This window comes from Passer domesticus, chromosome Z (genome assembly GCF_036417665.1).
Source record: "Passer domesticus isolate bPasDom1 chromosome Z, bPasDom1.hap1, whole genome shotgun sequence".
Taxonomy (NCBI): domain Eukaryota; kingdom Metazoa; phylum Chordata; class Aves; order Passeriformes; family Passeridae; genus Passer; species Passer domesticus.
Window position 1 is genome coordinate 34723324 of NC_087512.1, and position 16163 is coordinate 34739486.

At 36.9% G+C, this 16163-nt stretch overlaps 1 protein-coding gene across 4 annotated transcripts in view; it reads left to right on the forward strand.

The window, feature by feature from the left end:
* Window positions 1-16163, forward strand: part of DENND4C (DENN domain containing 4C) — a 72515-nt gene that overhangs the window by 40982 nt on the left and 15370 nt on the right. For 3 of the 4 annotated variants that reach the window (XM_064403407.1, XM_064403408.1, XM_064403409.1), the window contains exons 13-25: window positions 90-235; window positions 1355-1390; window positions 1622-1752; window positions 2615-2747; window positions 3187-3393; window positions 4083-4211; window positions 4910-5054; window positions 5388-5534; window positions 7686-7811; window positions 8683-8823; window positions 10125-11272; window positions 12122-12302; window positions 13942-14051. In XM_064403407.1, coding sequence (XP_064259477.1) covers window positions 90-235; window positions 1355-1390; window positions 1622-1752; window positions 2615-2747; window positions 3187-3393; window positions 4083-4211; window positions 4910-5054; window positions 5388-5534; window positions 7686-7811; window positions 8683-8823; window positions 10125-11272; window positions 12122-12302; window positions 13942-14051 — 2780 coding nt within the window. The remainder of the gene's footprint in view (window positions 1-89; window positions 236-1354; window positions 1391-1621; window positions 1753-2614; window positions 2748-3186; window positions 3394-4082; window positions 4212-4909; window positions 5055-5387; window positions 5535-7685; window positions 7812-8682; window positions 8824-10124; window positions 11273-12121; window positions 12303-13941; window positions 14052-16163) is intronic. The other variant, XM_064403410.1, reaches the window with a different exon arrangement.

The following is a 16163-nucleotide window of genomic DNA, read 5'->3' on the forward strand; positions in this document are numbered from 1 at the left end:
TGTGATTTATGTTTATTAACTCACTTCATGTGTTAATTTCTTATGGAACTTCAACTGGTACTTAGTTGTGTGTTCCCTTTTATAACCAGGATTTTTAAAAAGCAGAGACCGGGCCTATACGAAGTTCTACACGCATCTCACCAAAACACAGATATTCAGTCGCTTTATTGAAGAGTGCAGTTTTGTGAGTGACAAGGATACTGGCTTGGCATTTTTTGATGACTGCATAGAAAAGGTGAGAAATATGCTACTACATAATATTCTTCTGTTCACTTTGTGTTAGTTCTGTCCTTTAGTTGGGAAGGTACATATCTCCTGCACAAAGTATTCAAAAGGATTGGTGGTTATTGCTGAGTCATTTTCCTTTTTGCATCCTTTTGCGTGATCATAATTTCTGTGTTGTTGGAAGAAATTTTAATTAAAGGCCTGTAGGATTTCAGTATATAAGATAATGTGAGAATTATCAGTAGCTGACACTTCAGCAAAATACCATCCATGTCTTCCCATTAAATGTTCAGTTTCTCCCTCTAATGCGGAATTCCTACCAGTGGTCATCTGCCATGACCAAAAATATCGCTGTGCTTTTTCCCAATATTTCAACATTAAACAAGCCTGGTGTTTCAGATGTAGTCAGGAATGGTTATGTAGATAAGTTCCCCTTTCATTACATGCATGTTTTTAGGAGGAAGATTGCTCCTTTTTTTCCTTTTTTTTTTCCTTTTTTTTTTTTTTTAATGTAGTCACATCAGCATGCTTCTGGTCTAGGTAGGTTATGGAGTTTATAGCTTCATCTTTAAAATTCCAAGTTCACAATATTAAAGTTAGGAGCTAGAGAATTGTATTTATTTTTTAAGGCATATGTATATGATTCTTTATGGGAGAACCTTCATTTTAATAACAAGTTTTTATAGACTGTGAGTCTGATTCAGTATTGATTCCAATCAAAATAATATTTGTTAATGGACAAAAGTTTATTTGCCTTTCGTTTTCTCTGCTAAATGTGGGGTATGCGTCTAGAGAATACTTTGTTAATAATTTGTTATTACTGCAGGTTGTCATATTGGAAATAGCTGCAAAACAGGAGTTTCTCACAACTAAACAAAATGAAAGCACTTTTCCTTTGACAGATCAAGGATTTTGTATTTAGTAGATAATGTCAGCAGATTGAAGGCATGCTGATTACTGAATTCTTCACTGAAGTATTTGAAAAGGAGCTTAATTTCTTCTACATTAATATGGAAAATTGCCATTTCTTCTTTAACATTTCAGCAAGTGGCAGAGCTTTAATGTAGTTATTTAGGATTTTGATTATGAGTTAAGAAGAAACTTAATTTTTTTTTTTTTCTTTTCCCAGCTCTTTCCAGATAAAGGAACAGAAAAAGGAGAGAAGGTACTTTTGCCTTTGAAAATGTTTAGGAATATCTGATCATGAAATAAAAATAGAAATACAAGGCTGTGGACTTGATATTTGAGCAATTAGAACAAATATAATTTATATATATCCAGTCAAATACAGTGTATATTAAATATATTTTTTACATATCCCAACATAATTGACATTGAAAAGGACATTTTGTTACAAAGACAAACTCTGTATTTAATGTACAAACTCCCTTTTCAGGTCGATGTAGATTCTGTCGAAGATACACGTTTGATTGAGCTTGATGAGTCACAAAAAAGTGAGCACACAGTGTTCATAATGCCACCAGAGCCACCTGCTGATGATGGACAGGACCGAATGCCAAAATACAGGTACAGTTAGATGGTCACATAGAGTGAAACTAGAGTGCCTGTGATGCTTAGCAGGGCAGATGTTCTGTGCTGGTGCAAGACTCGCCTTAGTCTTGCAGTATTAACTGCAAATATTCAAAAGAACTCTTTGAAAGATATGAACTGCACAGATTCTGGTAAGTTTCTAAACCTCTAGAAGTCAGTGTTTTGAGTGTGTATAGGTGAGGGCATGTGGATTATAGTATTACTTTTTTCAATAACTTCTTGCCAACTTTATAGTTTTATAGTTTCTTGCCAACTTACACTTTTCTGTATGTATTCAGTGTCATTTTTCCTGTTTGAGCCATTTGTATTTTGTAGAAAGTGCAGTGCTCTTTGTTCCATGGTGGGAATGATGAAGGGTGGGTTCTGAGTTTACCCACTACTACTGATCTGCAAATGATGAACCAAAAGAGCAAAACATGCATTCCACTTTTGAGATTTCTTGCATTCAGTCTTCTTTAGCTCTGTGCAAGAAGTGTGGAGTTTCGGGCACTCTGGGTACAATTTATTTTTTCCAGTCTCTCTTGGAGATCATGAGTGTTCTGTTTTTTGCTGTTGTCCTTGTTAATCATCATCTGTGCTCCCCTGACCTTCATGACATGGTTAGCAGTCTGGTTCTTATTTCCATTGTCTTTGGAGGCTTAATGTCCAAGGCATCTTCTTGTAGTATTCTTGTGAATAAGGCTAAAAGTATCTTGCTGTTTTCTTTTTCTCCTGGTTCTTTATTCTCCTGTTTGTTTTTTTTTTTTTTTTGCATATCAGTTGTCTTTGTATGGCTTTCCTGCTATGAGCAGGTATGTGAAAAACTTTTATTTTCTCTTTTTTAAAATCATCTATATAGCTATAAAAACTTCCCACGACTAGATTTCAAGCTGTTTGACAGGCCACAGGAGCTCAAGCTCTCCTTCAGCAGACACCCAGCTGGAAGCAGCATTTCAAATAGTCCAGCACTCATGGCAAAGAGGACAAAACAGGTCAGATGAGTCTCATTGTAATCACTGTGTGATCACTGAAAGATACAAATTTTCTGGGTAAAACTGCCACTGCTTGTTTATACTATAAGTAAATGTTTTTAGAGGTTTGGTCTCTGTAACTTGCAAATAAAAGAAGCAGAAGAGATTAAAAAATTGTAATCTGAGATTACAGTTTATTGTCAAATGCATTTTTAAGCTTTAGACTGTAATATAAAATTAAATTGAAATGAATGCTTAGTGTGGGAAAAAAGATTGATCCTGATGCTAGTTTTTGCTTCCACAGCATCTTAATAAGAGAATGGTAAAAAGGGATCTTCATCTGAATGTGTGTCTGTTATTATTAAACACTTACTCTTAAGAAGCCAGTATCTGAGTTAGATTTCTAGATTCAAGATGTTATGTCTTTTATCTGCTTTTGTGTTTTGTTTCACCCTTACAGGAGATAAAAACAGCCCATAAATTAGCCAAGAAATATTATGTAAGCCCCTCCCAGTGGGCTAAGTGTCTCTTCAGTCATAGTTACAGCCTATGGTTTATTTGCCTGCCAGCCTATGTCAGAGTTGCACATCCTAAGGTCAAAGCACTGCAACAGGCCTATGATGTTCTGATTAAAATGAGGAAAACCGAAGTGGAACCGCTAGATGAGGCAAGTACAAATCAAAAAAAGTTACCGTGACTATGAAATAGAACACAAGGTGCAAATACAGTGTGCTTTGCTGACACCACCAGGTTAAGCATACTTATGGTTAGATCTGTGTTTAAAGCCACCTTAAAATCATCTCAAGTCAGCTTCACTACAACAACTGGAGATTGAGTCCCTTTTTTATCCTCAGAATAGTGTATGCTGGGTCAACTACTCCAACTCAGTGTTGCTAGTCTTGCTCACAGATTACTTCCAGAAGGAAGTTCTGGAATATCACTGGTTTTTATTGCACTTTAGTTAGTGCTTTGCAGCCTTACTGCACTGAAGGGATGATGGGTTTTTGTGCAGCATACAATTCTTTCAGTAGTATCCACAGGCACACAGCAGCAAGTTGTCGTGCTTTTCACATGGGTACTTTACCTCTATTTCTCAAATAAAAGACCTGAGTGGAAAAAAACAACAACTGGCATGGCCATGGCATGGTCAACAGTGTGACTGCTGGTGTTATTTCAGTTTCTGTGACTTGCTCTTTAATTTTTGCTCCCTCTTCTGGCTGTAGCATGTTATGGACTAACCAGTTATTCTCACAGTTTTCCTTTTTACATGTGTAAAAGTTGGAAATCAGAAAAGAGCTTAAGAACACTTCAAAATGCTTGTCTTTAGTCCATTTATGCATTTCTGTATCTTGTCAGGTCTGTTACAGAGTAGTAATGCAGCTCTGTGGACTGTGGGGTCAGCCTGTTCAGGCTGTGAGAGTCCTCTTTGAAATGAAAAATGCTGGAATACAGCCAAATGCCATCACCTATGGTTATTACAATAAGGTAAGGGTCCACTGCCTTTTGCATTTGTCACTCCCAGTGGGTCATAGCATCTTTTCAAAGTTGTTTCTTGCAGCTCTTCACTTGGATTTGCTGATTCTCTTAGTCAAGCCATCCTTTTGGACATGCTTACAGAATGACTGAATCTACACTAAATGTTTCTACACTGTTAAATTTACATTCCTGTGCTGTTTAGCTAACCAAAAATTCTGTTGAAATACGAATTTACACTGTTTCCATTTACAAATTTTGGAACCATCTAGTGTTTTTATGTCAAATAAATCTATTCTAAGGTGTATTCTTTAAGATGGCAAGATCCAAAATGGATGAAGGCTGGAAATAGGCTAGTTGAAGTATCCTCCCTCTCCTTCCTTGCTTCCAAGTTCCTGATGACGCTTCATGGTAAATTATATAAAGGAAAAAGAAGATGTTACTATGGTCTTCTCTCGCTATTAAAATATACAGATAAGAACAAAACCCACTTTGCTTAATTAAAGTAATTTTGATCTATTGTCTGGTTTTACTCAGCTGTTTTGTACTGAGCTGTGGAATAAAAGGGAAGATATTTGTCCTCTGTCCAAGTATTTGTCCCATGGTTGGCAGTAAATGCTTTTTTTTTTATTTGGGGGGGAGGAAGCTTCTCACCCTACTGTGGTTTTTTTTATATAATTTCCTTACTGTTTTTGTTATTGCTTCTGCAGGCAGTTTTAGAGTCTTCTTGGCCTAGTGGCAACCGCAGTGGCATATTCCTGTGGACAAAGGTACGAAATGTACTTCATGGCACAGTGCAGTTTAGGCAGTGCCTGAAGAAATCAACGCAGAGCCCACAAGTGCCTGTGATGCCAGGTAATAAGTTAGTTGAAATAGATTTATTTCTGGTGAACAAGGACATAACATGCTTTCAGAGGGATTGCAGCTAACATTGTGGCTTTTGAAAGTGAAAAAGCTGTCCTTAAATGTGTAAAAATGGATATTTGCCAACTTGATGCTTGTAACATACTGAAGAATTTTTTTGCATACTGAAGAATTAATTATCTTGATTTCTGTTACCAGAATTTCATACTCATATTTTATATGTGTGAGCAGAAGTATTTACTGTTGTCTGAAGAGGTTAGATTTATTTAAAAACCTGAGCAATTAAGTCCTCTCTTACTAACCAGCTCTTGTTCATGTCTTTAGCTCTGCGGAGTCCCACAGGTGGAAGTGATGGGGACATGGTGAGCCATGGTAGCGTGGATAGTTCTAATGATGCTAACAGTGGGGAGCACACCCTCTTCGTCAGTGACTTAGTCAGGCTTGATTCCGTTGATAATCACTCTAGCACAGGTACTAGATTCTGCTGGGTTTACTACTAACAGTTCCCTAAAAGGCTAAATTTTCTAGTCTCCTGTCGATTTCCCCTTCACAACTGCTACCTTCCCTTCTTGAGGCTGTAGAGGAGTGTACAATTAACTTGTTTCAAAAAGAAGTAATGAATTGTTGAACATTTCTCCTTTACTGAACATCATGCTTTAATTCAGAATGTACCATAGCAGAAATACTATTATATTAAAATAAACATTTTGCTGTGGTCTCATATACCCTGCTTTTTGTGTTAACCTTCAGAAAAGGTGTGAAGCCTGTGACATATGAGGCTGTTTAATTTTTGCATGTTGTCATTTATTGGTAATCGATCTTAGTAAAATCTTTCTGTGAAAGGAGTGAATTTGCTGAGGTGATTAGAAGGCAACACTTGAAAATGTTTTTCCTTGGTAATATCTCAGAAAGGTCTGATTAGCATTCATAGTATGTTATGTTAGGTTATGGTAAACTGTGCTTTTAAATGCCATATTCAAGTCTCTTAATAGTAGTTGCTAAACTTTGAAATAAATACAGAAATTGTCAGAACCTTGTCATACAGTTTTTAGGAGACACCATGGGAATAGAAAGGCAGGTGATAAGCTGTAGAAAAATTCCACGTTAAACATAGTGTGTACTCCTTCTGACAAACTGAAGTAAAGAGTGCACAGGAAGTTAATAATTTAAGATGGCAAGACAAAATGCATGGTTTTTCTTATCTGCTCTAGTACTGATCACATCCTACCTGTGCAGTTTCAACTAAACTTCATTTCTGTGTGTACTTCAAAACTTAATGCACAAAATTATTCTTGCACACTCTTCATGTTTTTAATATCTTGAGCCCTTCTGTAAAGAGAACTTTGAGTCTGATTCCTGTGCTTCATCTGATATGTCTGCCTAGATTACTGAACTTCCCTTCTCTCTGCTCTTTGTTGCTCTGCTTTTTTGCTCTTTGCTGTCTCTTGGGTGCCGCATTTGTCCTTGGCTATCACGGTGTGGGGTGCAGACTTATGGTGTGAAGCCTTGGATGCACGTGTGCATTATTTCTGCCCTTGAATGTTACTCCTGCAGGTAATTCACCCATTTATTGATGGGGTATTGGAACTTCTGCTCAAGGCAGGGATACTAACTTTATTGAAAATCTGACAGAGAAAATAAGCACCTAAGAATGTCAGAACTTAATTTTCTATATAAAAAGTTTTTCATATAGTAGCCAAATGTATTAATTGATGGCTGCACACATTCCTAATTCTTTTTAACATAGTTGTTATTTGTTGGTAAAATAAACATGTGTGGTAGATGAATTGTCTCTGTCACCCAAATTTTATGGAGCTTCCTAACACCTTTCATGCTCAATAACTTACTTTGACCTTTTTTCTTGCAGTAATGAGAGCTAATAGGTACTCTAAAGTATATGAACAATTCAGTTTAACATGTTGCTGAGAAATCTATCTATATATTATTTTTGACTTTTTGCACATGCAGCAGCACTTCAGATAAAAAAATAAAAGAGAAAGGAGACTTTCTGTATTTTTTCATGTGACAAACTTCTTTGATTACCGTAAACTTGGTTTTTTAGTGAGTTACAGCTAGCACGTTTAACTGATATAGCAGAGGAACAGACTTTTTAAAAATGTTTGTAGTTTTACTTTTTTTTTTTCTGTTACAATTTATAGTTTGGCATACAGTAAAAAAAATTAGCACAGTTTATAGTACAGGTTTTTTCCAGGACTGTATTCACTTCTTAGAAGCTTGCTTAATTATGGCTGTGCTTGTCTAAATTTCTTTTGTTAATGCTTTGAGAATTTAGCTTACCCAGCAGTTAAATATTTCATGCTAATTTAATAGAAAAGGAATGAGAGCAGATACAATGCATTAAAAATAGTCACCATCGTGTTTCTAGGGGAATAGCTCATATTTAGTATAATTAGAAAAGTAAAAGTGTAGCTGAATTATGTCTGGTATTATTATCACTGAGTAGGCCTTTCCACAAATTAGACATTTTGGAGATCTTAATATGAACTTTGCTGGAGAGATAATACGAGAAACAAATGAATTTCAGATCCTTTTTTTTCTATTGAAAACAAATTCAGGAAGGGAAAATGAGCTTGAAGCACGTGTTTGTGTTTCTTCCAACAGGTGATCAGTCAGACCAGGGTTACAGATCCAAGGATGAACTCTTGAGAGATGGTGAGGATAGTCTTCCTGCAACTGAAACACAAGTAGAGAAAGATATTTCTTCTAACCTTGAAGACTTAATAGGAGGTTAAGTATGCCTCTTTATGTTGGTGAAGCTTTTGGTAATAAATGTGTTTCATGCATTAAAATACCATAGATACCCTGTGCATTGAATTAATAATGTTCCAAGGCTCAGAATACGATAGATTTCATATAGTTATTTTAATTCTGTGCCCTAAATTATAGCAGTGGGATGTGTATGGGTAGAAAGAACCTTTTATTAGATTAACTTAATATACATGGAAAAAATGGACAAATGTTGGGGTACACAGTAATTTACATTCCATTTTCTTCATTTATCTGTTTGAAATCTTGACAATTTTTTTAGCTGTACCTGTTGACCTAATAAAAAATGTTACTTTTTCTTACGAACTCTCCCCAGCTATAGAAGGCCTTAGGGTCATCTCCTGTCTTCTGTTCAAATTTTGCCCTTAGTTTTTCTGTATTTTGTTGTTTTCATTACCAAATTTGTTTCATATCTGGGTTATGAGATCCTGTATGTGAGTTAGGGCTTTTAAAGCTCTCATTAAACAAATTGCCCTGCATGAAAATCTATGAACTACTTATTCTGCTTTGGTTAGTTGAAGTAATCCCATGGAGAAATTGGCAAATGCTATAACCCTGTGAACAGCTAAGCACTCTCTGCATAATGCTGGCAGCTGTAACCTTTCTGGGTGTTGCTTCCAGGAAATGCTCAATACCTAGCAGGACTGATCCTTTAGTTTGTTATTACATAAGGTGACAGTTGGAGTTTATATTTTACATACCAGTGCAAATAATTACTAAGTTAAATCTCAACTTTATATATCTATATATCTATCTATATATCTGTATATAGATAGATATACTAATATATCTATCTGTATATATACTAATGTTCACATTCTCTTTCTTGCAGAGATTTCTACAGAAAAATCTTATGAAAAGCAACAGCTGAGTATAGAAACTCCGAGTCCAGCTGATCCACCTGCTTGGGGTAACAGTATTGTGAAAGTTCCATCAGGCATTTTTGATAGCAGTGGAAGAAAGAGCAGTGATGGTAAGTCACTGGATGAAACAGCTTGCTAAAGTCCTGATCTTGTGCTGTAGTGTTTTGCAATCTGTTTCATGTTATGAAAAGAAACAAAACTTCTGTTCAAGGTGCAGATGCCTTGCATGATGTTTGCTTTCCACCATTATCCTGTGCAGGTAACATAGAAGGAACCTCTAGATTCTAAGGTTGAAAATCACTATTCTGTAGACTGAAATCAAGATTGTCACTGCCCTGCACTGAGAGTGTTTCAGTAGTGTACGAGGAAACAAAGACAAATTGTCTCTCTAGTCTTGATTTTGTCATCTAAACCTCTCTAAATAGAGACGAGTCTGTCTCTATTCCTGCAGCTTACATTGCCAATCGATAATGCAGGAACAATGTGTGTTGTCTTTGTTCTGTACAAAATTTATTTACTTATCTCAGGATTTGTGATGAGGAAGATTTACAGATATATAAAAGCCAAATCTTGGGGATCAATTTTTTTTTCTGCCTTTGTGTCTGTCCTTTACTAAGACAAGGTAGTCCAGCTTCTGTGTAGCTTGATAGCACAGAATGGAGTTGGACTTAAGAAGTTGCTTGAAACATTTTGGCAATTATGAACACTGATGGCTAGCCAAGAAGCAGCATTGATGTGAGACTCAAACATCCTCCAGCATGTGGATATGGTACAACAGGTCTTCTCTTGAGGTTCTAATATAGTAGAATTTCCATACTTATGATGAAGATTTTAACTTTGCTAACACAGCTATCTAGGTAGTAAAAATTCCCAATTACCCATTGGAAATGGGAACATTTAAAAGATTAGTTTATGGCTTCCACATGCTAAACTTAATTAGTATTTTCTAAATATACATCTGTGTCATAAATGAAATAATGCATTTGTTTTGGGCAGACACGCATTATAGTATTTTTCAGAACCAGAATGAACTATGGAGTTTGCTATTTAAATCTTGAATGTAGCTCTTGGGGGGAAAAAACCCATAACCAACCAGAGCAAATTTTACTTAATATTGTAGTTTTCTTTAGTTCACAGATGTAGTACTTACTCTCTGGATGTTGGCACGGGGAAAGGAGGTAGAAGCCATAAACAGTTTTGATTGTAAAGAGCGGGTGGCTTTTGATCTGCAGGATGTGTTTGCAGTGAAATAATGTGTTCATGCTAGTGTAACTTCTTAATGGATATCTTGGGACTGTAGTACTCCCAGTCTCCTCTGTGTAAGGAGATTAAGGAGATTTCACATGGTTTCAGGAAATAAACATTTTTGGTGGCTATGGACACCATATTATTAATGTTTTTTCCCTTTTAGAAACCGTTTCTAGCCCACTGTTCATAACTCAGGATTCACTTGAAGATACAGTCTTTGGTAATGTTTCTCCTAAGAAAACAAGTGAAAAAAGACAGAAGAGGCAAAAACTGTTTTCACAGAGAAGCTGCAGTTTCAGCAGTGAAAGCAGAGCTGGAATGCTGCTGAAAAAAGGCAGCTTGGACTTGCATTCTAAAGAAATAGCAATAATGATGGGAGCAGATGCCAAGATCCTAACAGCAGCTTTATCTGGGGCCAAAACTCCACCTTCTCATATGAATAAATCGCACAGTTTTGAAAATATCACTGACCAGCAGGTTTCTGACATAAGTGGCACTTGGAGAGGTGTAACTGAAAGTGATTGGGACCTAGAACATAGGTCTTCACCAGTACTGGAAGAACCTGGGGAAGGGCAGGAAGATCTTGAGAATGGAAGTGATGGAAATATGACCTCAGTGGAAGACATGAATCTTGAACAGTCAGATGAGTCTAAAAACCAGAAACCAGAATCCAAAGATGCAACTGCTAAAAGAAATAGCTTTTATGGAGTGGTTAAGCCTGTTGAAAGGGAAGATGTTGAAGTAGGCTTGGACCCTCTGTCTTTGCTAGCTACTGACAGCACACAAAAAGGTTATCCAGAACCTGGGGAAAAGCTGATGTCACCAGTTGCAGCACGTAATTTGGCAGATGAAATAGAGAGCTATATGAATTTGAAGAACCCATTGGGTAGTAAGTTTCCCAGCATGGAACTGCACAAGCCAGATAAGGAAGCAGATACTTCTGGTACACTTGGTCACTCCCAAGAAAGAAGGTCAAGCCTGCCTTTGGATCCCATCCTGCCATCCTCCAAGTGTTATGAAAATCGAAGAAGTCCTTCTGTCTCCAGATCCAAAACGTTTGCTGTACGATCAAAGCAACAAACTCACCCACAAGTTCAAAAGGAGCGGTCTTCATCTTTGACAGGACTGGGTCGCTCTTCCCCACATGGCTCATTGGGAACTGTTGTAACAACTTTATCCAATCTGAAGTTAGACAATATACTGTCTGGACCAAAAATAGATGTTTTGAAATCAGGCATGAAGCAGGCTGCCAATGTGGCCAGTAAGATGTGGGGAGTGGTAACATCAGCATATAGTTACTCAGATGATGAGGTAAGTGTTTTTCAGTATGAAAAATTTGGAGACAAAAAGTTAGAGGGCTAACTTCTGCTTCTCTAGGTGGTGTTTTTTATTAAATATTGACTTTTATTAGCTAATAAAAATTACACTTTATCTATGGTGTTTTTCCTTGCCATTAAAAAAACCCTGCTTTTCAGACAAAAGGAAAGGCTGTTTGTTCTCAACAAAAACCTCCCATTTGTTTATTAATCTTTCTTTTTATATGTAAAGAAACTGAACTAAGAAACCCTGGTAAGTACAAATTTATGTCACCTTAAATGATGCCCTGTCTAACTTTAAAAACCTAGGTTGTGAAATTAAATTACAAACCCAGGAAGTCAGGTTGGTGAGGGTCAAAGTTGAAAGTAATAATGTACTACCTAAGATCTAGTAAATTTACTTATCAGGAATTTGGAAACTAAATGTTATGGTTCTTCTGTGACTAACAGAGTGTTTTTCAGACTAAAACTTCTCACATACTATAACAAGAATGAAAGAGGATATAGAGGGGTGAATATTGTAACTTCCTCTTTTTTTGTGATGTCTTGTTCTTGTGCCTTCAAGTTATATGTCCACATCATTTTTCCTGTTTCTTCTGTAATGGATAAATTTATATCATTATTGTTTTGTCACTCAGTTTGTCAGTTTTTCAATATCCTCTTGCTTTGTCCAGTATCTGCACTTTTAGAGGCTACATAGATTTATCTTATAGCTGATAATTTTTTTACAACAGGATTTATCTTAATCTGCTAGTTTAATTATTTGCTCTTTAGGATAAAAATGGAAGTCAAATAATAGATGTGGAGGTACTCAAAAATGCTACTTTTTCTTCTTGCATTAAAGGAAGAAAGACATGGACCAGACTATAACTTCCCTGTGGGCTTCGAAGACAGTATTTTAGGAGATAATCTGTCATCAAGAATTGGAGTCCCAGGCCTACTTACAAATGAACTTGCACAAAGCACTACTAGTCTTGGTAGTAGCAGCAGTGGTGGAGATGTAGGAAGACAGCATTACAGTGCAGGTGAGATGATTTGTTTTTTTTTATTTCCTCCTGATAACTTGATTATAATACAACAAGCAGGGAAAACTGTTGTTTGTGAAATCACTCAAAAACATGGAAGCTATGATAATGTGAAACCATTTCAAGCCCTTAAGAATATTACAAGCAGATTTTTACTTCCATTCTAGACTCTTCCCTTGCAGTAGCAAGTAGCTAATGCTTTTCTCTTTGTTGAATATATAAAAAGCTGATACAATATGCAGGAGTTTAACCATAAAAATACTTACTGTATATGTGATAGGAAGATTGCTAACTAGTTATAGCAAGAAACATCTGCTCATTCATGTAAACTCATAGGACCCTTGGAAGTGTTAATAGTGAAACACAGAAAAGCTGAGCAGTTTGACAACTGCAAATAATTACATAACTAACAGAGACAGATCATTTGAGGGAGGAAAGAAGCGAACAAACCAAAACCAAATCAACAGAACAACCCTGTAGTTCCATGTGCACAAAAAACCTAAAGCAATACAACACTAAGATATCCATCTTTACCATGGAACAGGAAGTGTTGGATACATACTTGATTTGAACTTAGGTAGGTAAATAGTTGACGACTACGAGCCTGTTACAAACTTTCCTTCCCTCCTCCCTGCCAGATGTAAAACTGGAATGAATAAAGCTAGTAATTTTCAGTTCAGATTTAATTCAGTTAGATTTTATTATTATTTTGAGAAAAAAGGTGTGTTTCTGAACCTGCTGTGGGGTTGGTTTAGGTCTCTTTGCAATACAATACTTCAGTGATGCAAATATTGTACAGCTATCTGCTTTGCAGAGCGAGAGAAATATCAAGAGAGGAAGAACTATCTTGCATAGTGGAGATAAAATGCCCCTATATCGCAAAATCTTGACAAGATATCTTCTGGTTCCATTTAGTTAGGAGGATTATAAGAGCTAACTATAAAGAGTGGCAGCCAACAGGGCATGCAAAATTTTTTCACAAACATAAGCTTGAGCTGAAAAAACAGGAGCCTTCTTTATGATGACGGGATACTGGTGGTGATTTTTTTTAATAGAGAAATTTGGTCTAGTGAAAAATAATTCTGATAATTTTGCCTTCTAGGAGTGATTCCATCCATTTCCTTTTGGTGAATATATTCCAACTCTTTTTCCCCTTTTCCTGGACAAGACTCATAATCATAAAATCTAGCATTACCAAAGAAAAAATATTTTGTTTAGTGCAGTGTTAATCAGGGAAAATCTAAGCGCAGTAATGACATTTTTGGTATCATACGCTTCACCTGGTGCTGTCCTTATATAGCTATTTACATATGGATTTATTATTCAAGAAATCATGACTTGTCAACTTTTTAGAGTTGATCAGTATACATTGAGCAATCTTACTGCTCTCTACCAGTCTATTTTTTGTGCTTTCCTTTTACTAATCTGTGATATATTGTGTTAGGAAAGTAACCTTGAAGTGTTAATAATGAACATTATATCTATCTATATTGTAATTGTAATGTCAGTGAGATACTCATATATTTGGAGATCTTCTGGTACAATTTTCTTGTCTTGGTTGAACAGAAGTTATTTTCTTTGGGAATGGATTAATTATTCTTTGCTGGAATACAAAACTCAAATGACTTTTTTTCTACAGGTGAAGTTTTGTTCCCAAAAAGTATGAAAGTTCTAGATTCTGAGAAATCAGAGCACAGCTCTTCACATAATACTAGTTTATCCAGCATTTTCCAGAACTATGCAATGGAGGTAAGATTAATAAACTCATAGATGAAAGCTATAATTAGTCAATAGTACTGTACGCATTAATTACCTGTTTCATTGCATTGCGGTTGGTTTTTTTGAAACAATTTTTTCCTTGTTTCTACTGCACAGATGCTTAATGCTTGTAGCTTGGAGTGCAACAGCAGCTTTAAAAAAGAAGAGTGTCTTAAACACTTTCATGTATCCATCATATATATAGAGAAAAAGTTGTTGAAGGAAGGGCCAAAACTTGAAGTGAAAGAGAAGTTAGAGATGAAGCAGGAGCTTTTGTGGGGTCTTAGATTTTATTTTCCTTAGGGAAATTTTGTTGTTAGTAAATAATTGTGATGAGTTGATCGCAGCCAGCACCAAGGCCTTCACACAGGTATTTGCTTATTCCCCTTTAAATGGGAAAGAAAAAAGCTTGAGAGTTGAGATAAAGACAATTTAATACATGAATTCTGGGGGAAAAAATAAAAAAGAGGGAAACACAACCAAAAGAACTGGTAATGCAGAGATCAGTCAGCACCCTGATACCTCAAGGAAGGGCTACCTTGGAAAAACAGAGTTTTATCTCTGAAATTGATGTTACACGTGTCATTTGATCAGCTGAGGCCAGCTGTCCTGGCTGTGTGCTGTCACAGCCTGCTGGCTGAGTTGTGCACATAATGAAAAAAGTCCATGATGATGTGCAGCAATAACTAAAATATTGGAGTGTTATCAATTACCATGGATCTGGTTACCAGACTGAAACACAGGACTGTAAAGAATACTAACAAGAAAATTAACTCTATCCCAGCCAAACCAAATTAAATAATGTTTTAGTATAGTTCTGTGTTTCAGAGAACTACCTGTAGATGCTTTCAGATTTCAGATACATAGGCAATGGTCACTGCATTTGCTTTGGTTGCTTTTTTTTTTGAGCTGCAGTGTTATTTTGCTAGATCCTATGTAATTTTCATTTATGTTTGGTGCTCTGGACATCTGGGCTTGTCAAGCTTCTGTGCTGCATTATATAAAGGGTATAGCATAGTAAAAATGGTATTATAATGAATATCTATTAGCTCTAAAATTTATTAGATGCTGTGTTTGATGCTGTTTTTTGCGGGTTTTTCACCCATCTGACTGAAACAATGAAGTAAGAGAATACAGTAAGGTACAATCCATTCTTCAGTTAGTTATTTTATCATTTTCTCCAGTTCTCTATGTAACTTAGTGGTGAGACTTCTCTTAGGTAAAGACACAACATTCTGATTTTCCACTTGTACTGGGTTTGCATGGCAAGGATTGGGTAGCAGAAGAGCTACCAGAACTTTCCCCCGTGTCCGACAGAGCAAGTGCCAGCCAGCTCCAGGCCGGACCTTCACTGGCCAAAGCTGAGCCCATTGGTGACAGTGGCAGCAATGCTGGGATAGTGTATTTGAGAAAGGAAAAAAATGCTGTGCAACAGCAGCTGCAGGAGAGGAGTGAAAACACGTGAGGGAAAATCCCTCTGCAGATACCCAGGTCAGTGCAGAAGGAGGGACAGGAGGTGCTGCAGGCACCGGAGCAGAGATTGCCCTGCAGCCCATGGTGCAGACCACCGCGAGACAGCTGTGTCCCTGCAGCTGTCCGCAAAGCTATCCCTACAGACAGGAGCCAGTGCTCCCGGCAGGACCTTGACCTTGTGGGGAGAGGAGCCCAGGCTGGAACATGTTTTCTGGCAGGATTTGTGACCCTGAAGGAGATCCATGCTGGAGCAGCTAGTAAAGAACTGAAGCCCAGAGATGTTTGTGTTAGTACTATGTCCTGAGGGAGGAACCCCACGCAGGGCAACAGTGTGAGGAGGGAGGAGTGTCAGAAGAACATGGGATGAATTGACCATAATCCCCTTTTCCCATTTCCATGTGCCATTTCAGGGAAGAAGGTGGAGAAATCAGAAATTAAATGAAGCCTGGGAAGAAGGGAGGGGTAGGGGGAACATGTTTTAAAATTTGAGGTTAATTTCTTATTAACTTGCTTGAACTTTTAGTTGGTAGAAAATGAAATTAATTTCCTCTAGTGGAGTTTCTTTTGCCTGTGACAGTAATTGCTGAGTAATGGCCGTGTCCTTATTGTGACTCACAAGCCTTTTATCAT